General features: G+C 43.1%; 5 protein-coding genes across 7 annotated transcripts in view; 2 read left to right on the forward strand and 3 right to left on the reverse strand.

Annotated features, from left to right (window-relative positions):
- LOC108244993 (serine/threonine-protein kinase 38-like) overlaps positions 1-1,874 on the reverse strand; it is a 21,005-nt gene extending 19,131 nt beyond the window's left edge. Inside the window, exon 1 of the mRNA XM_025009455.2 lies at positions 1,530-1,874. The gene's annotated coding sequence lies outside the window, so the exon portion shown is untranslated. The remainder of the gene's footprint in view (positions 1-1,529) is intronic.
- The window catches only part of gas2l3 (growth arrest-specific 2 like 3), a gene marked incomplete at its 3' end in the record, with an annotated part of 139,261 nt that overhangs the window by 91,559 nt on the left and 23,457 nt on the right, over positions 1-24,245 (reverse strand).
- On the reverse strand, positions 4,419-7,601 carry med21 (mediator complex subunit 21). Its single transcript, XM_017431549.3, has 4 exons — positions 7,482-7,601; positions 7,172-7,286; positions 6,360-6,460; positions 4,419-4,797 (listed from the first exon to the last, which is right to left on the reverse strand). The coding sequence occupies exons 1-4, from the start codon at positions 7,521-7,523 to the stop codon at positions 4,618-4,620; spliced, it is 438 nt and encodes a 145-aa protein (XP_017287038.1). The 5' UTR covers positions 7,524-7,601; the 3' UTR covers positions 4,419-4,617.
- Positions 7,773-11,983, forward strand: fgfr1op2 (FGFR1 oncogene partner 2). 2 transcript variants are annotated; one of them, XM_017431547.3, is made up of 6 exons: positions 7,773-8,052; positions 8,900-9,068; positions 9,262-9,379; positions 9,754-9,896; positions 9,997-10,110; positions 11,033-11,983. In XM_017431547.3, exons 2-6 carry the CDS (start codon positions 8,934-8,936, stop codon positions 11,168-11,170), a joined length of 648 nt encoding a protein of 215 aa, XP_017287036.1. In that variant the 5' UTR covers positions 7,773-8,052; positions 8,900-8,933; the 3' UTR covers positions 11,171-11,983. The 2 variants fall into 2 exon arrangements, with proteins under 2 accessions (XP_017287036.1, XP_017287037.1); XM_017431548.3 differs by having other exon boundaries at positions 8,920-9,068.
- tm7sf3 (transmembrane 7 superfamily member 3) lies at positions 13,607-24,244 on the forward strand (the record flags this gene model as incomplete). Its single annotated transcript, XM_017431553.3, has 11 exons — positions 13,607-13,877; positions 15,198-15,352; positions 18,381-18,531; positions 18,869-18,989; positions 19,448-19,619; positions 20,910-21,087; positions 21,164-21,250; positions 22,282-22,362; positions 22,449-22,601; positions 22,692-22,792; positions 24,182-24,244. Coding segments are annotated over exons 1-11 (1,371 nt in total), but the record flags the coding sequence as incomplete, so codon positions are not given.

The raw sequence follows: 24,245 nt of genomic DNA on the forward strand, positions 1-24,245 counted from the left end.
GTTTTGCACGTCCTGCAGTGTAATCATGGAACATAAACGCATCGACAAACACTTTGTGTCTGCAAAACATGTGAGGAGAGCTGCAGACCAGGGACAATCCAGAAATGCTCATGAATGTCAGTTTAGAAGCTATCAAAGTTCTCAAATAAAGCTCCTTTTGAGAATGTCAATGTTTGTTGGGAATTATCTTACAGAACTAGGAAGGATTTTTGGTTTAGATATTAAAAGTTATGGTTGTTTATTGATTTTAGTACAAAAAAAAATTGCAACTTTTAGGAAAATGCCCTGCGAAATCCTGGAGGGACTGATTAACACCAAAAGGACATGACATGGTGTTGAAGGAGCCCCAAAATGGAGTTTTAAACGATGATGTCATAACCTACGGCCCGAGGGCGTCCTCCTCTTCTTGTGTTTACATCTCACACCCGACGCCTCGGCTCCTGCTTCCGGCGTGTCTTTACGGCGGTGTCACAGCCTCGCATGCAGGCCCGGCGTGGCCACTGCGGCGGTTTTTGTCCTCTGCGTGGACGGCGCGGTGCTCGGAAGGACAAACGCAAAGACTGTTCTGGAAAAACTGCATTTCCAACTTCAATCAACAAAACTTTACAGGTGTCCACGTGAACGCTACGACGAGGTTATTTGGGGTGAAATATATTATGTTCCGAGGCTGCGCCGGAAGTGCTACAGCTAGCCGCTGCTGCTATTTCAAACTGCAAACAACCATTATATATATCTATAAATGAAATATATATATCTATAAAATGTCAGAAATCAGAGGCGTTTCAAGACGACACCAGTCCATTCTGGTCTCAGCTGCAGACTAGCCATGAGCTCATCGATCCCGTCACATTTAAAGCACAAACTACGAAATCAAACCCAAACGAAGGTCACCCTGAACTTCGAAAGCGTTTGCTCCTGTAGTTTTCCACACACATCGGCGTATAATTCTGAAATGCGGGTACGCGCTCAGTGTACACAAAACTGTCAAACTCTTTGATCCGAAGCAGCTGTTTACAACTTTTTTAATTTAAAGGACAAATTAACTATTGTGCTGATCTTATTTCTTACTTTAATTTTTTGTTGTTTTGTTTTTAAATCGCGTTAGATGCCAAAAAAACTTTCACCACCCCGAGGCCGCTCAAAACGCCGTCTGCAACAGGTAAGATATTTACGCTCCACAGGACGCCGCTCGTACAACATTACCAAAGTAAAAGCTCTGCTTCTAATGTTGTCTTTCAGAATAAAAGCCACCTAAAATAAGTATAATTTCACATGAAGAGGAACAAGAATAAATGTACGCATTTGGCTCATTTTTATGACGTAACCCAGTTATTATGCCTAATTTATAATAATTTAAATGTATAAAAATAAATCTCACCTGTCAGGACTGACACATAAAAAACATACTTACATTTAATAAAAATGACTGCTTTAACAGTATATTCAGCAGGTTTGATGCTGTTTCAGTATAAAGAAGAAAAAATAATAATAATAACAATAATAATACAGACAGCTTTTTATCCACCTACCTCCGTGTCCTGCTCCAGAGTAAATTATTGGCGTAGCGCCAGCACACAGCCCAGTTGAAAAGAAATAAATAAAGTCTTTTTTTATTATTTTTATTCTTATTTCCAGCTCCCTCCTGGCCGCCCGTCAGAGAACCCGCTGAGGCTGAACGGTAAACATCCCCGACACCATAACACAAAGTCCTCCGGCCCTAAAGAGAGCGTCACCGTAAGAAAAAGAACCAGAAATGTCCGCCTGCCTTCATCTGGGTCCACGTTTTGAGCGCCGTCTTTATCCACGCCAAAAAGAGAAAAAGAAATATAAGCACCTCTGCTTCCTGAGAGGCTCACCAGACGTTTCTGGCTACGCGACCCTGTCGCCCTGAGTGACGTTAGCGGCGGCCAATCGCAAGTGACTAAACGGAGCTCGGGCTTTCCGCTGCCCAATCACAAGCGAGGAACGAGTAAGAGCGACGGGTTCGTCAGCCAATGGGAAGGCGCGTACCGTCCCGCGAGGGCGCAGGTTCAGTCGGCTAGCAAGTACTGGCGGCTATAAAGGATAAAGTGTAGTACCTGCAGCTGGGAGGTTTTCTACATCACCGCGGCGGTTGTAGTTTATCCAGAGCGTTACTAAAAATAGCTATTATTACTGTGACGTTAATTTAAGAAAAATGTATGCGTTTTTTCCCCAAGAAACATGAGCCTAACGTCAATGAAAGGTCAAACTTGTCATTGTTTTAATTCCAGGGTTATTATTGCTGTTTACTGAGAGTCAATCAGACGCCATGTTGGAAAGTCACTACTACAAATGGACCTTCTGGGACAATAAACCACATAAAACCCCATAAAGCGGGATAAGAATGTGAGGATTTCTGTCGTCAACATGAGCAGTTTTTTGGGGGCTTCTGCTCTTCAAGACTTGCTGATTCCAATTTAAAGTAGTAACTGTTTTAATTAGACAATCCAAAGGTGTTCAGGACGAAGAGCAGGTGCACGGAGCCACAAAGATGACCCCGATTAGCTCCAGGAAGCACAGATAACATAACAATGCTGGCAAACACAGTTCTATTGATGCAAATGCAGCCGGGGAGCTGAGAGCGGTTAAAAGTTTCACAGCTTTGCTTTTTTCCCTGTTTTAGCTGTTTGTAAGCGTGCACGGGTGCGACCCGCTGACACGTCAGGGTGTGGTGCACGGCAGCGGACAATGCTGAGCTGTGACACGGCTCCTATATTTAGATTTTGGGGCTGTAAAGTCTCTGGCGTGCACGGACCCACAGCACTGATCCAGTGAAATGCAGGCGGGGGTAAAGTGGGAAAAGTCAATCCGACGTTTTCATGTGGTTAAAAAATGAGATTTAATTGTACTAATTGAATGAAATGTGTTTTTTTATATATATATTTCTATATAAATATATTGACTTCTCTATTTTACCGTCTCAGGAGTTTGTCTTGCAACTGAAGAATATTACGAAATGTGCCAAAAACAGGAACCCGGTCGCCTAAAATATGCACCCTCCGATGAGTCGCGTTTTCCTCGTTTCTCTGAAGGTCACCTGAGCAAAAAAATCAGGAAATGCTGGAAAAGTTTACAAAAAAACCACAGAAAAAAGGCATCGAATTACTCAGTTGACTGTCAAGGCGAACCTTTGGTTAAAATTGGACTTCACCTTTGACCTTGAAATCGATAGGGATCACCCACTCACTTGACATTTCTGCATGAGAGTTTGAGCACAACCGAAGTTTCCACAAATTGGGTTCACTTGTGGCCTTGAAATCCTTAGGGATCACCCCTGAACCTACGAAGTGTTTTGTATCCACACAGCATGATGCTGCCGCCTCTATGCTTCGCTGTGGGGGAAGGTAGATTTTGCCTCCGACTTGTCGTCCTCGATGGTCATAAAAGTCTAATTTTAGTCTCATCTGACCACAGCACCTTCTTGGACATGATGGAGGAATTTCCAATCTGCCTTTTTTTTTTTTCTTCAGACCAGGGGTCTCCAACCCTGGTCCTCAGGGCCTCCATCCTGCAGGTTCTCCGTGTTCCTCTGCTCCAACACACCTGATCTGAATCAATGGGTGATTAACAGGCTTCTGCAGAACATGAAGAGGTGATTTAACCTCTGAATCAGGTGTGTTGGACCAAGGAAAGTACCAGGACCAGGATTGGACACCCCTGCTTTAGAGAATGTCTTTTTTTAACCATTCTTGTACGAAGCTCAGCGACGTGCAGCTTCTCGTTCTAAAACAGATGACATATAGAGTATTTTTGTTGTTTTATTGTATTTCTTTATGCCTTTTTTGCTATATTTCCTTTTTCTTGCTGCTGCAACATGAATTTCCTCTAACGAGGATGAATAAAGTGTTATCTTATCTTATAGCGGTCCTGTGGACTGTCTGCAACAAGGAACAACAAGAAGGTTCTGATGGACGATTCCAGCTGTTGTTGTGGTTGGAATGGATGCAGTCTGTGGTTTAACCTCGTCGTCCTGGGTCTCCAGATGTGGAACCTGTCCATGCACCCCCATACCATCAGAGAGGCTGGCTTCTGAACTGTGAGCTGATAACAAGCCTGGATGGTTCCCTCTCCTCTTCGGTCCGTTCATCTGACCTCAGTTCTGGATGGTCTTCTTCTCTGCCTGATAGAGCTTTAAGCAGCATCAGTGGAGCTGTGTTTACAGACGATGATCTGAGTCCAGAACCAGAACCAGAACCTGGTTTTAATGCAGATCACAACATCTAATATTGACTTTCAATCTTGACCTTTGACCTCAAATTTCTCCAGATTCTCCCTATTTTTAGACACCGATTTCCAAATCATTGGATTCTGCTTTAGTTGATATTTTATACAACTTTCCTGGAATCTGGGTTCTCTGAAAGTTGCTAACTGAACGTCCTAACAAATATGACATCATGAAAGCCGATTATTCTCTTTATTTACAAATATTAGTTGAGTCGTGCGAGCGTTTAAAACAAACTCAAGAGAAAAGAAACGTTAAAATACAAAATGTTAGAATGTCCGTAACACACATATTCCAGACGGTCACACTGTTGGAGCATCCGGTTGGTTCCGAGTCCAGGATTTTGGGTGGAAATGTGGAAGTAAAAGCGTCCGTCAGGACTCGGCCGGCGACGGCAGGCCGGGCGCGGCGTTGCGCGTGCGGAGCTGCGACTGGGCGATGTCGGCCAGCGCGTTCTGGATCTTCTCCAGCAGCAGGTCACCACGGTACACCACCTCCTCCAGGCGGGCCGCCGCCTCGTGGTTCTCCTCCTCCAGCTGACGGAGACTGGCCGCCTGAGAAGGGGGCGGGGCACAAAGGCTCGCTTACTGATGACGTAAAATAACAGATTTATGAACATTTTAAAAACACTGCAATCAAAATAATAAACGTGGTTAATTAAAGATATGATAAACTTTTTCCCTTCACTTTTCTGTTAAATCTAAAATTATAAGACTATTTACCCTTAAATTTGTGGGAAAAAAAAAAAAGATTACTACAGTATTCTGGTGGAAAGTCTCTGGCTGACGGGACGTGCTACAGCTAGCTGCTGCTGGCGAAAAAACCCACAGACTTCTATATAAATAACAGAGGAATCCAAAAACTTTCACCGATAAAAAAACTGAAAAATCTGCAGATCAGAGATGTTTTCAGACCCACTTAGCCTGGCTGCGTTCAGACTACCTGAGGTCGCACAAAGAGCCATCTATAACAGGTAAGATACTAGATGTTTCCACAGAACATCGCTACTAATGCTCAAAGAAACAGAAAACTGCAGCGTGTTACACGAAGCAAGAATAAAAAGATTTAAGGTTGGAAGAATGGCTCCCTCTGCTGGCTGAACGGTGGAGGTGCGAACACTTCCAGTCAGGATCTCTCCGTTTAACTTCTTTTTTCTTCATGTGGTTCAAAAACGAGCTGGAGATGTTCTGATGGGATTAAGAGCGAGAAAACAAAATGTCCTCGATGTTCGCAGCGAGTTTCCACCCAGCGAGAGGTTCAGAAGCTATAAGGAGCAACGATAAGAGCCGCTCGTTTCTGCTGCGCCGTACGCTGATTTCCAGTCCCATGGTGATAACGTGGAAGGAAGGAAACGCCGCCGCTGCTATCAGCCGGGCAGAAAAAAGAAAAAAAGCCTGGAGCAAAATCTCTGCTGTTTGTGTGGAATGTGTGAATTCATGATCATCTTTTCCAGCTAAGACCCACTTTCCCAAATGATGACCCCGCTATGCTCTTCATGACCGTAACAACCTATCACATCGCGGCAAACTGGGGAAACCTCCTTTAGTGTAAAGATGATCATGACACTGATGCTCTCTTAGTACATGCCACAGTTTTCCTATAATCAGCAACATGTTCCCAAGATACCATATATGTCCAGATTTACTGCCACTACATTCTTAGGCCACGGTAGCACGATGCTGCCGCCACGCGTCTCACATCCCTGCTAGCTTGTTTTTCACGGTTTGCCACCGCCTGCGAGATTTTTACCACATATACGGCAGGTTTAAGGGCCAGCCGCGACCCTGCTGGTTGCATCGTGAGCAGCTGGCGGCACACGTTGGTGAAAACGCCGTGATGTAACGTGCCAACATGTCGGCGCTATGGAGGTATTCTAAGCTTGAAAACGAGCACTTCAGCAGCCGCTTGCAATATCTGCAATACGGGCATTTCACGTATTGTACACGGTGAACCATCGCAGCTGAAGGCATCACCAACAGCGTGCAAAGACACAAAGATTTCTCCTCGTGACTTTTTAATTGACCCAGGAGGAAGAAAAACTCCCTTCTTCTTTCTCCAAACGCCAGTTACCGCCCACGGACGTTTCTTACTCCACGCTGCGCGCGAACGTGCTGACCTGCAGAGCTGCCGTGGACTCCTCGCTGGGCAGAGAGTCAATCAGGACGTCCACATCTTTGGCCGTTCTGGCTATAAGGGCTGCAAACAGCTGCGCATATTCTGGAGAAAAAGGGGAGGAAAATATTTACATACAGCCGTGACTTATTGCAGTAAAATTAGAAGTGCAGCGATTTAATAAAACACGTGCAAAAAATCAAAAACAATTAGCATTTAGGGCAAAAGCAGAAGCTGTTAGACGCATCGGATTCTTACAGCAATTTGTTGCTTCGTAATTAAATCTGTTTTAACGCCATGGGCTGAAAAACAACTGAGCCATGACGCAGCCGTCGCTTTGTGTTACAGATATCTGTTCTGATCCTTTCTGAGGGAAACATTTCAGATATGAGCCCATCTCTCTGTGAGACCCGTAACTGATTATTACTCCAGGTTAGCCCAGATTTTAATTAAAAACCTCTATTAGGGTCACTTTGCTTATACAGAAACTCTTATTTGAGTCCGTCAACGGTGTTATATTTGAACATTTTGTCGATAAATAGAAATTACCATGTGAAGAGATCACAAGATAGTGTCTTCCAAGCACCTTGGAAGCAAAATATTGTTTAAAGCAGTTTAAGACAGATTTATTTTATCTGGCTTTTAAGTAGTTGTCATTTAGTATTTTTACAGTTCATGCTCTGTTTGTCTTGGATTGATTTGATTGTTTTGATTTTCATGTTTTATGTTCTGCGAGTTGGGGATTCGTTGGACAACATTGGCTGTTTCAGCAAATTCGATTTGATTTGATGATAATAATAAAATACAGAAGCAAACCTTCAGTGGGATTTGCTGGCTGGTCTTTGTTGATGGCTGTCTGGATGTTGCTGAAGGATGCAGGCGGCGCACATTGTTGCAGAACACCGATGGCATTACAGAACTGATCCGCAAGCTGGAAACAAACAACAATCCTGCTAAACCAAACTAGCCTGTTAGCCGTTAGCTTCCTTCAACTTCCTGAACAAACGCAGGGGAACTGCCGCCGCTACTTGTTCACATATATCTACTGTTTTTTGTTAAATAATAAACTAAATATTCATTTGCTTTATATTATATTTCAAGTTGTGTTAAAAAAAATTGTGCTTACCGAGTTGACAGCGTCTTGAAGCTGCGTTAGCCTGTCCGCCATATTTGTCCGACGGTGTTATCGCGAGAGTTCGAAAGTCTCGTGGAAGTAGACGATGTTTCGGAACTGAATATAATAGACACACAGCAAAGGAACCTGGGGAGCAAACATATACAAATTATAATAAGATTTTTGAAAATAAACAAAACTGTTTAATAGAATTTGAGTTTCCTGTAAAATAGGAATTAAATCATCTCGACCCACACTCCATACCTGTAGGTGGCGGTAATGCGCACCTCAAGTTGTTTGCCGACTGCCATTAATCTCCGTAAGAAGAAGAAGAAGAAGACGGTGTTTCGGAAGCTCCGAGTTAGCGGCAGCGGCTGCTTGAAACTCAGCTGTCGGGGGTTGCTTAAGCTAAAGTCAAAGGTGCTGAAATCGGCATTTTTCATATTTGACGGTTTTTCCTTGCGCTTTGGAAAGGAGCGGAGCCGCAGCCGAGCCTCTTATCGGAACCGATGTTAGCTTGTGGCTAACGTTAGCCGCTAAACATCAACAGGAAGTGACTAAACTCCGACACTTTGAGCTCCAGGTACGACAGTTCAATGTTTCATGCAGGGTTGAGATAAGATCAGGAAAACTTCTATTTAAAAGCCACTAGATTAGTTACAGAAGCTTACTTGGCTTTAGGCTAGTGGTTATTTTCATGACTATATAAAATAAGTAATGTATTGATTTAGTATGACTTGTTGTGGTGCTAAATAAATTATGCCAATTACTGAATGACAAAAAAGTTGTCTTTTTGAAGCATATTAATACTATAATTAATAATACATGACATCACAGCGTTATAATGTTGTCAAATCAGCTAACAGGGCAGCTGTGACATCAAGAGGGAGGATATGTAGGTTAGCAACAAGCTAACTATATTATGTTTTGGCTGAAAAAGTCACTTATTTTAACTTTATTCTTCATGCTTTGACTCTGAATTTGCATTTCAGCTTTTTATAAACATAAAACACGCAAATGCTCTAAAGCACTTAATGAATAAATCCCTAATTTTAAAAAAATTGCTATATTGTACAAAATATTGTTGAAGGAAATCCTTCTTACACACATTTAAACTTCCTGGTTGATACATCAGTTGTCCATTTTAATGATTTTCAGCTTGTTTTTAAATGTCATTCACAGGCATTGTGTTTGTATATTACAGGTTTCATGTAGTTCTCTGGACTTAAATATGTCATTTCATTTTAAGCACCTTACAGATATTTAAAAAAGCAAACTTTAAGTCTTCGTCACTCAAGTCTGACCAAACCTAACATAATTCCTTGGTTTTTATCAATTATAACACAACTAAATTGTCTTTTATCGAACACTGAATTATTAGGTGGTTTGATGTAAATACCTGACTGTAGATTTTTTTTTTTAATCCACAGTTTGTCCTGTCTGTGACCAGTCTTTTCCTCAGGTATGAACTGTACCTTAGAGAAGGTTCTGGCAGACGCCAAGTCGTTAGTGGAAAGGCTCCGTAACCACGACAACGCCGCCGAGATGTTAATCGAACAGACGACGTCCCTCAACAAGCGAGTGGAGGCCATGAAGCAGGTAAACGTGTGTGACGCTGAAAAAGGATACAGCCGAAAGAAAAAGAAGCTTTTTTTTATTGTCCACCAGGAGGCGATGTTAACCAGGACAGTTTGAACATGAGAGAGGAAAAAGAGGAGCGACATGGACTGACGGACAAAAAATCGAAAGGGTGAAGGTTTCTTTTTGCTCACTGATTGTTTCCTGTCGGCAGTACCAGGAGGAGATCGATGGGCTGAACCAGGTTGCGCGACATCGGCCTCGCTCCAGTCTGGTCCTGGGAATCCAGCAGGAAAACCGTCAGATCCGAGAACTCCAACAGGAAAACAAAGGTAGACTCGTGGTCTGTGGCTTAACATCGTTTTGCTGAAATATGCAAGGTGTTTCCTTAAAAAGATGGGGTTTTTTTGCATTGATGGTGCCTTTCCAGATGTCTAAGCTGCGCATGACATAAGCACTAATGCACCCCCATACCATCAGAGAGGCAGACTTTTCATCTGTCTGCAGATAACAGGCCAGACGGATGTGAACAGATACCAGAACAGTTCTCCTCTTTGGTCCAGAGGTTCTGGATGGTGTTCACATCTGGCTTCTTCTCTGCCTGATAGAGCTTTAAGCAGCATCAGTGGATGGTACAGTGAGCTGTGTTTCCAGAACCAGAACCTGGTTTTAATGCACTGGCCCCACATCTTCGCTCTTCCTGCAGAGCTCCGAACGTCACTGGAGGAGCACCAGTCTGCCATCGAGCTCATCATGACCAAATACAGGGAGCAGGTGTTTCGGCTGCTGATGGCGAGCAAACGGGACGACCCCGCCATCGTCACGCAGCTGAAGGAGCAGCACACCACGGTCAGTCACCGAGCTGCCATCCGGGTTTTTGAAGATCCATAAAAAAATGGCGGTCCACATCTCCCCCCCTTTTTTTTTAAATTTTTGTTTATCTTTCTAGGAAATGCAAGCACACATAGACAAGATAAACGAGATGGCCTCCGTGATGAGGAAGGCTATCGAGGTGGACGATGAGCAGACATGTGAGGATGAGGAGAGGATTAAACAGCTGGAGGTAAAAGTGAAAACGAGTCCAGATGTCAAAGTGCAACCAACTCAAACTGGTTTAAAATAAACAGTTTTTCTCCTTCTTTCCTCGTTAAGAACTGCTTTTAATTATTTCTAATGAGAAGATGATCACATCAATCAAATCAGATGAATAAAAAAGTTAAAAACTTGTGATTTGAAGTCTAAATTCAAAGAATTCATGCAACCATCTCAACGGAGAAGAAAAGAATAAATCAACGACTCAGCATCTGTTTCTGCCAGCGCGTTTTATTTTGAAAGGATCATAAAGTGGAAACTATGCTCCCGGGTGAGCTCAGCTTTACTGTCAGGATATTCACAAAGCTCTAAAACACACGTGTCAAACTGAAGGCCTGCGGGCCAGATCCGGCCCTCTGTAACATTTCATTCGGCCCTCTAGTCTGGTTCAGATCGAGTCTCTGATTCTTATTTTGCTTAAAAAAACTGAAGTTTTCTCTGACAGTGACTTAGAAGCCAACAATATATAGTTTTAATTTCTGTCTGATCAGGTTTTTGTCTGTTTTAATGTTAAAAACTTCATTTAAAAGCTGAGTGAGGCGTAAGAAATGACAGCTAATGATGAGCTTTTTGAAGTTTGATCTATTTGTCTGTGTTCATTAAAGTCTGTTTGCTCTAAATTCTGTATAATCTAACTGGGAAAAGGTCATTGATATTTCTATATGGATGATTTGACATAATGCATCTAAAACCAATTAATTGATGTAATTTTTAATAAATATGGATCATGAGTGGCCCTTGGCTAGGACCAAATTTTTAATTTTGCCCCCCTTGCATCTCTGGGTTTGACACCCCTGGTCTAAAATAAAAATAAAATAAAACAAGGAACAGTCACTTTAAGGTGTTTTGGTGTTTCACAGTTTGAATCCGGTTCTCTTTATCGTGTCTTTTAGCTGGAGAACCGCGGACTCCGGGAGCTGCTGGGAATCAGCCGGGAGGCGTTCCTCATCCTGAAGCGAGACGACCCGTCCGAGAGCACGTCGCTGTCGCCGCTGCTGACCAGCGCCGACGTGAGCTTACGGAAGAGTTAGAGCCGTCGCACGCAGAACTCACCTTCCACCCCTCCCCACAGACTCTTAGGGCTTTTTAAAGCGAGAATGAGTGAAAACGTGGAGGTGAAATAAATCTGTGCTGATCGTCACTTCCTGTGATATTCCAGCGTTTCTCACTTTCACTGCTCGTGTTGTTGTGCAGCTTTAAAAAGGGAACTGAGACCTTATCTGTCACAGCATGTGATTTAAAACACCAGCTTTCTTCAGAAGGACTCACAAGTTTTATTTATGCAAAAATGATCCATCCAAAGTGTTCAATCTGGACTTTTATTGCAGTTAAAAATGTCATTACAATAAGGTAAATAAGTAAACCTTTTCAGTGTGGAAACATACAATTTATCTCTGGCATTAAATATTAAATTTAGATTATTTCACTGCCTTTTTATTTTTAAAATATTAAGATTTGCTTTTTAACTTTTACCATTTTTACAAAAGGTTTAAAAAGAAGTAGATGGGAAAAGAAAATGACCTTACATTTAGGAAAAGTGGACTATAACACAGAAAATCAGATTAAATAGTTTCAGGTTGATAAAGTTTTCACAGGTTCACTGGATATAAATGACAATAAATATCTTACCTGTTGCAGACAGCTCTTTGAACGACCTCAGTTTGGAGAAAAATTTTATTTCTGACCAGCTTGATGAGCTCGTGGCTAATCTTAAAGATGCCAACTCCATTTTTTAAAAAGATTTAAAGTGATTCAAATAAGTGCTGTTTTGTAAACGTTTACAAACGTTATTCTCGTGCGCCAAAATTGCATTTTTGTGTTTGCAAATACCCGTAAAATTGAACGAAAACAACCTTAAAAATGTGAAATTGAAAGTAATATGACAATTTGAAAAAAGAGCATGTGATTGATCTACTATAAAATGTTTGAACCTTAAGTCCCGTTCGGACTAGCCGTTAGCTCGTCAGTCTGATCAGATTTAAACAGGAAATTAAATAAAATCTAAAAATAAAAAGTTTTCATGTTTTTCTTTTAGTTAAACATCATAAAACACTTCAGTGGTCCATTTCTCTGATTTAAAACGTTCATTTTTAGAGTTTTTGGGTCAAAAAAAGTGGTCTGATTGTGTGGGCGGAGTCACCTCCTTGGTTGGTGACGTGGAAGGAGGCGGGGCCAAATGTGGCAGGCTGCTGTAGGACAGAGGAGGTTACTGTCAGTGTTTATGAGGGGAAAATGGAGGCAGAAAAATGATGCTCCTGGGAACTAAATCCCCACATTTCACAAGGGGAACCCTAAAACTTTACAGTGATGTCACAAAACTACAAAAATGGTCCATTTTTGTAGTTTTGGGTCGGTTTACACAGTCTTCAAGGAGTTTCCCATCCAGACAGCTAGAGGCCGATGGTGCTGGTTGTTCTTCTAATCGTTCCCTCCGCAGTCAGTCTCCAGACTTTAGGTTTTAATTTCCACCAGGAGCTAAATGAACCACATCCATCAAACCTTCTTGTCCTCCAGGAAGCTGAAGAACGACTCAGCTGTCGGTTCACACAATTAATTACAACAAACTGAACCATTTCACCCCCACAATATCTGTATTTGGTATTTACTGCCTTGTTCACAGAAAATGTTGAAGAGATACTAAAACTTTCTGTGATCTTTTAATATTAATTCAAAATTAGTGTGAATAGTTTTCAAAAAATGCAGGTCTTAGGACTTTCTTTTGATTTATGTTTGCTTCTAAACACTTTTAATTTCCCCTTTAAAGTTAATTGCTCCAAACTGGGCTATCTACAACAGGTAAGATATTAACTGTTCATTTCTTTTCTTTTTTTCCACAGAAACCACACTTCAAAATAAACTAGAGAAATTGCATTTCCTGCAAAAAATGCAGTGTGAATGCTTTTTTTTTTTGCTGAATGATTTGCTAAAGAAGCTAAAACTGTGCTGAAACGTGTTAATCGAACAGTTGAAGCTGCAGCCAGAAACACATGAATTATTGCCGAAGAGGCTGAAACTGGGCAGAACAAACCTTTAAACTGCAGAACAATCCTTGAAAAATAGCTGCAAAAAACCTTGGAAACATCCCAAAAAGCAGAAAAGAACCTAAGAACAGCAACACTTCAAAACAAATCCTCAAGACAGCAGGAAAAAAACTTAAAAACACCTGAAAAGACATTAAAACGGATTTATTTTGGATAATATTTCTTCTTTAAATTTGAATGTTGTTTAACAAGTCAGAAGCATAAGGTGTGCACACCTTACGCTTTAATTACTTTCATTTTCTCTTTAGAAATATATTAAATTCAGCTGCAATGGATAACTAATGTTGGCTTTACCAATCAATGTCAGAACATTGTGAAAATATATAAAAAATTCGAAATAAGATCTTGAGGAACATTGTAAAATCGCGTTTTGTTGTTAGGGGAGTTGAAATCTCGCGAGATTTCTCCGCGGGATTTAGCGAGATTTGTACGGAAGCGCTGCGCGAGCCGAGAGGAGCCGAGAGAGCGCGAGCGCGACCGGGTCGTTTCGGGTTCACAGCCGGTCCAGCATGTTGTTTTCTCCGCCGATAGGACTCCAACACAGGCGGCTGCGAGGTTTCAAGTGATTTATTTTATTTGTTTTTTTTAATGGCACCGAAGCGGCTCGCTGTGAGAGAAACGAAGCGGAATTTAAAGATGTCTGGCTGGGTTTGGTGCCCGCCGCTGCTCCTGGTGTTGGCGCAGGCTCGAGCAGAAAGTGAGTATGTTTTTATTTTTTTACTTTTTTATCTTCATCTTTCAGCTCTCCTGACTCTGTAAGACAGACAGAAGCTGTGTTGTTGTCCTCTGAGTCATGGACAGTCTTGCTGTTTGTGGAACATTTTGATTTTTCTGTTTTCTTTTTGGTAAAATAAATGTGTCTTTAGGGTTGAAAGTCTTTTGCAGCCTTCAGTTCTTGGAGTGAACCCTGCAGGAAATTAATCTGAACATCTCACATTCAACATGCTTCCTGTCTGTGCAAGAACCAGATTATATAAACACATACAAGTTTAATAATAAGAAAGTTCCCATGTGCAGTAGGGGGTGTAATAAGGTTTGTTCATATGAAAATATTTGTACAGAAACTTGTTTTTCAGTTGTTTTTATTGTTTTCTAATAAAAACATTTACTAAAGGCCCTCAAAACGGCTTAAAAAATACTAAACAAAAGTTTAAACAGCTGCTAACAGGTAAAATCCAAAATAAAGTGACTAAAATAAAAACTGAGGGAGTTGTGGAAACTCAGGACATTAGAGTGAAACTCCTTTGTGTGTTTCTTATATATTTGTTGTGGCGCTGCTGAGCACGGACTTAATTAAAGAGCTTGTTGTGGAGTTTAGGAGGGATGAATGAACGGCACAGCCTGATTTTATTCAATTTTTTTTTACTTTTTTTTATTTCACCTCCACCTCACAGTTCGATCGGCTCTCTTCCTCTCAAGTCAAACGAGGAAACGGGAGTTTCGAACTCTGTCCTCTGAGCTCCAGAGTTGACGAACGGACGCGCGAACTCGGCGCCAAGTCCGTTGGCTCTTCCCTCTTAGCACGTAGCTGCAGGAGAGCCGCTCGGTCCTAGCGCCTGACCCCCGTTGGTTTGAACTGCCGGCACACGAAGCGTGGTTTTGAGACTGTTTTCGCCTTGTTTTAACCTTGCGAGATCTCGCAGCGCCCCTTCTTCCCCTCGCAGCCTTCGAGAGCGGCGAGTCACCAAGGAGCAGCGAGGAGCGCTCGCTCCCACGCTGAGGTGAGAAGAGGAAGAGGTGATACACTGCAGCTGACTTTATGTAACAATCGAGACCTGCGGAGCCTCAGGTCTGTTTTCTCGAGGTCATAACGCGATGAGTCATGGTCGCTCTGGCATCTGTGGCGTTCAGCGTGTTCCGCTCAGACAGGCGGGAAACTTCCATGTTATCTAAAAGCCGAGTTTTCCATCGGAAACTTTTTATTCGTGTTTCGAATAGTTCGTTTTTGTCAAACCAGGAAATCGATTCGTCGTTTTCCCCCCAAAATCAAACTGTGCGGCTGTTGTGTTCCTCCCAGGCCAGGTGGCGTTCCTTCCCGGGGCGTTCCAGACCGTGAATGTGACGCAGAACGAGACGGTGCGGGCCGTGGCGTCCCGGATCCCCGCGGAGGCGGCCTTCGTCACGCTGCAGTTCCACACGCAGCACCGCAACGCCACGCTCTCCTACAACCGGGTGAGAGGCCGCTGTTCCCCCTTTTCTCCACTTTTAGATCTGCTGGAAGGAAATGTTTTCATGAATGCTTTAACGGCGGCGCTGGAAAAGCATCCTGTTTGATTGTCCAATCAGTGACTGTTTGTGCACGGACCAATCAGGTCACTTCAGCGTCCATGTTGGGCTCGGTGCCTGCCGGGAAGCAAAAAGACTCGATAAATATAAAGTTCAGGTGGCTTTAAGGACCGTGTGATGGTGCCTTCGAGGTTTTAAAGCAGTCGTTAGGATCTTTTCCAAAGTGGGGTTTTGTGAGACGAACGTTAAGGTTCATCACAATCTGACGCAGCAGCAGCTAGCTGTAGCACTTCTGGTGCAGCCCGGGGGGCTCTCCTTGCAGACGTATCCTAACATTCCTGCTATAATTAGGGCGTGACGTGAAACTGGAGGTGGTGGAAAAGTGAAAGTGGTCGTGGTCCTGGTCGGACGAGCCGTTAGCTCGTCATTCCAGTTAGAACGAAACGATTTCTCCAAACTGAGGTCGCTCAAACAGTCATCTACCACAGGTAAGATAGTAACTGTTCATAACCTTTTGCACAGAACCCCACATTAAAAGACCCGAATGATCAATTTAAGAGCTCTCCATGTCTTCCTATGGACTCAATGTAAATATATATATATAAATACTAAACTGTTATAGTTAAGGACCAGAAAACAAACAGAAACATTCAGCCTCAGTCAATTTCACAAAGCCACTCTATATATGTAATATATGATTAGGATATATGTTGTAAATACAGGAGTTAGGAAGTTAGGTCAACAAATAAACACTTTGGGAGGAAATAATTTGCATATAAAGCTCAGTTCCTGTTTTCTAAGCTGTTCAAGTCACATTTAGACCATTACGGCTGTTTCTTCCATCCGTTTCCAGTCCTTCTAAAAGGATCGTGATCGGATAAAATGGAAGGAAACGCCGACTTCAGCTTGTGCTCACGACGAGAAGAAGCTTTCACTCAAAGATGGCCGAAGAATTCGAGTTATATCAGCAAAACAAATGCGTTTGGTTTCATTAAATTAGCCGCATCTTCATGTGACGCAGGAAGTTGAAAGTGAAATCTGACGGCCCGCCGCGTTCTGAACGGGGCTTTGTGAGCCGGGGTCGTCTGACCTCCTGGGAGGAGGCTCGGTCAGCTGACGCGCGTTCCCGCGGGTCACGAGCTGCGGGGTGGAGCTTTCTTTGGCTCCCAGCAGAAAAGAAAACAAGTCGATGTGATTAACGATTGAAGGCTGGGTTTGGAGGAGCTCCTTTCCTGTTACAGGTTTCGTGTCACCCTGCCTGTGGTTTACTCGAAACCTTCACAACAGCTTCGTTGTCTGAGGGTTGTGCCGCATGGGCGCTCGCTGCAGACGCCGAGAGCACTCCACTCCATCCGCTGCGTGTGGCGGCGATGTCTCCCGTTTGTTGTTTCCACGAACGACGCCTCATCTCCGCTCCAAATCTAAAAAAATGACAGATATACGGCCTGAAATCGCACCATGGCTCTTTATGTCACGTTAAAAAAAGGTCAAAATTCAAGAGCGGGGTCTTTAAAGGCTACTTCTGCTCTTTTCACGTTGATTCGGGATCAGAAAACGTTTGATTTGCTGACGGTTTGTCAGCGAACAGCGGTCCACTGTCAAGCACAGCGGCGGGGGGTTGGTGATCTTGTCACCTTGCAGCTGTTGAGTCGACAGCTGAAGTCCAGGCCTGCGGTGGACAATCAGTGTCTTACCTGTTCTGGATAGCTTAATTATACAGACATTGAAACTGAATTATGGAAATAAACTCAGTTTTATCTTTACCGTTATCTTTGGCTGGCTAGGGTTTTTTCTTTTCGTAGCTTGCTCGACCTCGCACTTTTCGGACTGTCGTGTTTTCTTCTTTAAACGACAGAAGAGGTTTGTTGGGTTGGCGTCGGATGAGGAAATAGCCTCGCAGCAGAGCTCGCAAACGGACGTTTTCTGCTCTGTGTCGGATTTCTTAAATCCAAAATGCAACCGAATCCCAGACGAAGTGCTGGGCGATATAATATTTCATAACGTAGGCTACGACGAATGTATTAGTGTTGTCACTTTGCATACATTCAGTTTATAGAAGAAGAAAAAATAACTATTTAGCGAAGAACCTCCGTTTTGCGACATGACGCTGCTTTACGTGTGGGTTGTCGACATGCTTTACGGCAGCGGCTTTCTGTGCGGCGCCGTGTTTTCACCATAAGTGCTGAAAGATGGAGACGCAGGAAGTATCAAACCCGGGGTCGCAACAAGTAGAGACAGCTAGCAGGCAGCCCAAGAAGAAAGACTTTTACCAAAACCAGGGGGACGTCTGTGATTTGGTTCAAGAAGTCCGACACGGAGCAGAAAAAGCTAATATGCTAACTCTGCTAATGCTAATGCTAACTCTGCTATTAGCCTGTTTTCTCATCTGACGCCAACACAACAAACCTCTTCTATCACTTAAAGAAGAACCACGAAAAAGAATATTTAACAATCCAAAAAGTGCAAACAAACAAGTTGTAAAAGAGCCGGGAAAGTTGTGAAAAGTGAAACTATAGCCGGCCGAAGATAATGGAGTCTGTTGTCATTTGATACTGTTACGTCTAACAGGTACATATATATTGCTGCACTAAAATGCAGCAGATCTCATNCTGTGAAAGTTCAGTTAAATGTCACTTCGAAATAAAGCTTGAAAAAGGTAAGAAATGAGATTATTTTTTATATTTTTCAGAGAATAACTGACAACGTACGTAATTGGGGTATATCGTGATATATATCGTTATCGTGATATAAAATCTTTTCCATATCGCCCAGCACTAGCCTACGTTATGAAATATTTACATGAATAATTAAATATATTTAAAATATCATGATAGACACTTTTCTATCTTTATACAGAGCTACAGAGCTGGATGTGATGTGTTAAGCTAATAAATAATATCTTTGCAAACATGGAGGCGAATAAACTCACGCCTAACGCTGCTCGCTCTGTTGCATTTCCTGTTTTCCGCCTCAGACGCCAGCCGCAGGTCTCTCTCTGACCGCAGCGGACGCGGGGCTCCTGTCAGCTCTCCTGCCGGGCCAGGCCTCGCCCTCCTGGTTCCTGTCGTCCCCCGGCGGCGCCGACGTGACGGGCGCCGGCGTCCTCCTCGCCTACGCCAGCGCTGGTAATCACCAAAGGCGCCGACGTCGCTGCAGAAAGTTTAACCACGAAGCTAAAGTCTTAACGACCTGGATGACTCTTAGTTTCCTGCTTTTGAGCTCAGAGCAGACACAGATTGCAGTTTTTGGACCTTTTCGGTCATCAGTTCGGCCTCCAGCTCTCATGGTGTTAATGTTGATCAGGAAGTTGAAACTTAGACGCAGGCAAGGTTGTGATTTGAGGGAAACCCTGCAGACCACGTGTGAGCTTTTACCACTCATAGTGACTCACCTCGGTCACTGAATCTAAACCGATACAACCAGCCTGTGTGTGTTTCCTTTTTGTTTGTTTGTTTGTTTCAGATCCGGTCCCCGGAGCCTGCAACATCGAGTTTAACCTCGACGTGGATCCCAACGTCTACATCCACTACAACCTCTACGAGACCGCCATCCGATTCGCGCCGGCTAATTTAGGATCTGAGAGGTGCGGCGCTGTTTTACTCAACTTCCTGTTCTGTCCGCTCAGCCACAAGCTGCAGCTGCTTTTGGTCTTTAAACGTTAATCAGAGGCGGGACCTTACCTTTAAGCTAGCCTTTTGCTACTTTTAGCAACAGGCTCAGGGCTCCACTGATTCAGCGTTATGGTGAGTTGGATTCTTTGTGGTGTCTCTTATTTTGAAGGGTGTGTTTAAACACAGAGAACATCAGGGGGAGGCCGGTCCGTGGAGATAAAAAGGTTGGGGACCGCTGGATTAAATGACATTAGTAATTAGTCGTGTCTGAACTAAAATAACTGATTAGTTTGTCCGTTTATCTCGGTTTCCATCAGCGTGTCATGGTGACGGCCAAAAGCAACGCCTGATAAATGTCTTTGTTCTCACGTGTATAAAAAAAGGAGACCAGGACCGGATTTTTGATCAGAAATCCTCCCTTCTGTGTCAGAGGCCGAGCTCCTCCGGTTTGCGACGAGTCGACAGGAAGCAGTACTCGCTGGCGGCTGCAGTACGACGTCTACCGGTACTTCCTGCCTGAGAACGACCTGTCGGAGAGCAGCTTGTTCAGCGGGCTGAAGGCCGTGGCCGACATCCGAGGCGTGACCGCGAGCGGCAGACGGGTAAAACTGACCCAGTTTTTATATTTGGCTGGTAACATGCAGCGATGTTCGCTAATAAGATTGTATCAGTAGACGATGGAGACATTCCTGAAAAGATTCGGGTCCGTGTGGAGGTGATGGCGTCACGCGGTTGCTGCAGATTTGTCAGCTGGTCGTCCATGAGGAGTTTCCCATTCCTCCACATCCCAAAGCTGCTCGATGGGAGATCTGCTGTTTCTTCCAGCCTCTGATTGTTGAATTTTGGTGAGCCTGTGAGAGCCATAGCCTCAGTTTCCTGTTGTCAGCTGACAGGAAGTGGCTCCTGGTGTGCTCCATCAGGCTGGACGTGTTTGTCTCCAACCAGTCCACCCATCAACAAGACTTCTTTGTCCTCACAAACACCACTAACTGGATAATGTCTCAGTTTAGGCCAGTTCAGAGATGGTTGTGTGTAAAAATCCCGATCAGCAGTTTCTGAAACACTCAGACTACATGGTTGGCGGATTATTTGCGTTAACAAGCAGCTGAACAGGTGTAGCTAATAAAGTCAGACCCTCCAGGATTTTGCGATGTTGCAATCGCAACTTTTAACGCAAAATCAAGCAAACTTTGCCCAAAACGCTGCAACTTTAACCCAATATTTATTGTTTCTAAAGTGATTCGCCACCGTTTCTGCGGTCTAGTGTCTTCTTTGTGGGTTAGTGTAACAAAATAAGCCCAAATAACTCAGGAAGAAGACACGTGACGTCACTTCCTGTTAACATCAGAATGCCGGGAGCGTGCAGGAGCAGCGACCGAAGCCAAAATGTGCGCTAATGCTTCACATTTGCCCACAAAGATTTCAGCAAAGCAGTTTCCTCCCCAGCTGCAGCTGTTTTGCACGTCCTGCAGTGTAATCATGGAACATAAACGCATCGACAAACACTTTGTGTCTGCAAAACATGTGAGGAGAGCTGCAGACCAGGGACAATCCAGAAATGCTCATGAATGTCAGTTTAGAAGCTATCAAAGTTCTCAAATAAAGCACCTTTTGAGAATGTCAATGTTTGTTGGGAATTATCTGACAAAACTAGGAAGGATTTTTTGTTTAGATATTAAAAGTTATGGTTGTTTATTGATTTTAGTAAAAAAAAAAAAAAGCAACTTTTAGGAAAATGGCTGCGAAATCCTGGAGGTATTGTAAAGTAGTCGGTGGTTTTGGACCCAGATCTGTTGTCTAACATCCTGATCTGTCTCAGATAGTTCTGGATGTGTAACTATAAGACGGTGTTAGCAATGTCCTCCGCCGTGTCCTCGCTGTGTCCCGTTAAGGTCATGACGCTGAAGTCGACCGACAAGACGGCAGCGGTGTTCACCTCCATCCCCGGTCAGGGCGTGGTCTACTCCGTGGTGGTCAGAGACCCCGCGTTGAACACCTCGGCGTCCTACGTTCCCACGCACACCTACGCCTGCAGCTTCCTCTCCACGCTGGACAGCTGCCAGACGCTCGGTGAGCCCGCTGCATCATAACATATAAAATCCGCTTTAAACTCTTTATATTAACTGTAGTTATTAACGCTTTTCAGGAAAGATCTCCACCAAGATCTTCTTCACCATCGCTGGCTTGGCGGGTTTGTTCGTCTGCTTCTTTGGGCATCGGTTCTTCAAATGTGGTGAGAGTTTGAATTCAACAACGTGACACCCCCTGCAGTCTGTGGATAGAAAAGGTCCACACAGCCTTGTTAAAAAGCTGCAGAAACACAAAAACATTCAAAGATGCAAGAAGCTGGTTGCATAAAACCTGCCGTTACCTGGGAGACGTTACAGAAAGCTGCCATTTCAACAAGTCGTGTGAACTTCTTACATCCACGGTTTATATCTGCGAACGTTTCCACGACTTTCAGCTTCATATAAAAGCAAAAATTCAGTTATATCATGTGTGGCGTTCCACAAGGTTCTGTACTTGGACCAAAGTTATTTCTTCTGTTTCCGGTGTAATGAAATGTGTATTATTTGCAGATGACACTATATATAAATATATATATAATTTTTTTGCTTTAGAAGAGATAATGGAAATGATGCAGACTGAATTTGGAAAAGTATTCAATAATAATAATAATATATATTATTGTTCAATTTGGACAAAACAATACATGATGTTCAGTAAAAGTAAGAAAATTGTGAATGTTTTGTTTAGAATTGACGGTAATGAGGTTTTTGGGTCGTCATTGATGAGGAGCTGACTTGGAGAACAAAAACAGCAAAATCTATTGCAGTGTTGTGTAATTTAAAGGATTTATTTAATGACAAAGAACTATTAATATTATACACTGCAATTATTGTTCCACGTCTGATTTATTGCATTGAAGTTTGGGGGAATGCATGTAAAACACAGATCCTATTTTAGTTTTACAAGAAAACATTATTATAATCTAATACATTATTTCAACAATTGAGATTATTAAAATTTTATAAAATGCAGTTTCAATGAATTTGTTCAATTAAGAAATATGAAATTGAATGTTTTTTTTAATTATTACTGTTGAAATTAATATTATTTTTGACACGGGGGGCAGACATTCTTTCATTTTTACTTTATTTGTATTTTTTGTGAATAAACTGAACTAAACAACAAAAAGAAGTGTAACTGAGGTGGAGCCTTGTGGAACGCCCAGGTTGACCCGCCTTCTCTCCTGCGTTCCAGAGCTGTTCTGCATGGGGTTCAGCTTCCTGTCCTTCTTCTTCTTCGTCCTCATCACGAGGACCACGCCGCTGGACTACGACCGTAAGCCCCTTGTTTTCGATCCGTCGCCACGACGACGCGGACGTCCCCGATAACTGAACCCCCCGTCCCGTCCCGTGTCTCCGCAGTGCGCCTGACCCTGTCGGCGGTGGTGGGCGTGGTGGGCGGAGTCCTCCTGGTGATGAGCTGGTGGCGTTTCGGCTCCGTCATGGCGTGCGTGGTCGTGGTCGGCCTGATGCTCGGCTTCCTCGTCGCCTCCATCGTCCTCTTCACCCCGCTGGGTAAAGAAAGGCGGCGAAGCTGTTGTTTTTTTTTAAAAAACTTTATCGAAAAGGAGCAATCACGTTTTACTTCTTCTTCTTCTTCTTCAGGCGACCTCGACGTGTTCAGGAACTCGGATGTGGTTTTCTGGGTGACGTTCTGTTGCATCACGATCGCTGTTCCGCTCTTCTTCGTGCGGTGGCCCAGAGAGGTAACAGGAAGTCTTTAACCTGTTGAGAAACTGGTATTTACTCTGGTTTTACTGCATCCTGTTCCTTTTTTTAATTTTACTTTTAAACTCGTCTGAAAAGATGCAACGCTCACTAAGAAGCTGATTTTATCCTTTTAATGTAGTTATTTGTTTAAACAGTTTAAGGCTGAAGTCCATCTTTATTATTTTAAGAGCAAATATCTTGTTTGAGGACTGAAAAGCTGTCGTTCAGAGGGTGTTTGGATTTAAACGTCAGCTCTGTGTGTAATCAGGTGAACGGAACGCGACACGACGCCGCTTAACGACCACCGAGGGCCCGATCGGCTCGAAAACAATCGGAGCAAACTAACGAGGAAGTTGCCTCGGCGTGTCCCGATCGAAATGAGTCAGAGACGGAGCGGGAAGCAGCTTAAACTAGAGAAATTAAATCATTTAACTGAAAGCTGCTAAAGAAGCATTAGCAGGGTGGAAGTAGCTAAAACCAGGGTGGAAGTAGCTAAAAGCAGGGTGGAAGTAGCTAAAAGCAGGGTGGAAGTAGCTAAAAGCAGGGTGGAAGTAGCTAAAAGCAGGGTGGAAGTAGCTAAAAGCAGGGTGGAAGTAGCTAAAATCAAATTTCAATCAATCAGATTTTATTTGTGTAGCACATTTCAGCAGCAAGGCATTTCAAGGCGCTTTACATAATTAAAAAACAAAATAAAAACAGCATGTGACAATGAATAAACAGTAAGAAAGAGACAAACATCGAAGACATCAAAACCCGCACTCTAACCCTGATTTAGTCATAAGCAACTCTAAACAGGTGGGTTTTAAGTTGAGATTTAAAGGCAGGGTGGAAGTAGCTAAAACCAGGGCGGAAGTAGCTAAAATCAAGGTGGAAGTAGCTAAAAGCAGGGTGGAAGTAGCATTAGTATGCCAGAACTAGCAATAGCTGAAGAAGTAATTGAATAAAAATGCTGAAACAGAAAAAAAAGCAAAAATTCAAAGAGTTGAACAAAGCTTCATTTATTTTCAATGAGAAAAAAATGGCAGAAAAAGCTAAATATCTGAAACAGCGGAAATTGCACCAATACCAAAACTCATAGCGGTCTTGTCCTTAATGAGCCGAATGTTTTGATATATGATGTGTTTGTGTAGCATAATATAGATAATAAAGAGAAACGGAAAAACAATAAAAGATGAAAGCGGTTATCTGGTTAATGTGCAAATAAATCTGAGGTGTAATACCTCCGATGGCCACTAGAGGGAAGCTTTAGATAGTTTGTAGTAAAAAAATAGGATCTATTATTTTTATTTTTATAAATAATAGATCCTGAAGGCCAGGAAAAGCCCAAACTTGTGGATTATTTTCAAAGACAAAAAGGCGGTAAAACGAGTTTTTGTTGGTTTCAGGGGAACATCGTCACGTGCGGCGTCGTGGGGGCGTATGCCGTCATCCTGGCCGTCAACGCCTACG

The sequence above is a fragment of the Kryptolebias marmoratus genome, linkage group LG1 (assembly GCF_001649575.2).
Source record: "Kryptolebias marmoratus isolate JLee-2015 linkage group LG1, ASM164957v2, whole genome shotgun sequence".
In the NCBI taxonomy this organism is placed as follows: Eukaryota; Metazoa; Chordata; class Actinopteri; order Cyprinodontiformes; family Rivulidae; genus Kryptolebias; species Kryptolebias marmoratus.

Excerpts from the sequence above, each read along its gene's own strand:
- med21 (XM_017431549.3), bottom strand. The coding sequence starts at position 7,523 with ATGGCGGACAGGCTAACGCAGCTTCAAGACGCTGTCAACTCG. Across the intron at positions 6,461-7,171 it reads GCCAGCAAATCCCACTGAAG|AATATGCGCAGCTGTTTGCA; the intron begins GTTTGCTTCTGT and ends CTTTTTCTCCAG. Across the intron at positions 4,798-6,359 it reads AGTCCACGGCAGCTCTGCAG|GCGGCCAGTCTCCGTCAGCT; the intron begins GTCAGCACGTTC and ends CCCCCTTCTCAG.
- fgfr1op2 (XM_017431547.3), top strand. The coding sequence starts at position 8,934 with ATGAACTGTACCTTAGAGAAGGTTCTGGCAGACGCCAAGTCGTTAGTG. Across the intron at positions 9,069-9,261 it reads GAGTGGAGGCCATGAAGCAG|TACCAGGAGGAGATCGATGG; the intron begins GTAAACGTGTGT and ends TCCTGTCGGCAG. Across the intron at positions 9,897-9,996 it reads TGAAGGAGCAGCACACCACG|GAAATGCAAGCACACATAGA; the intron begins GTCAGTCACCGA and ends TTATCTTTCTAG.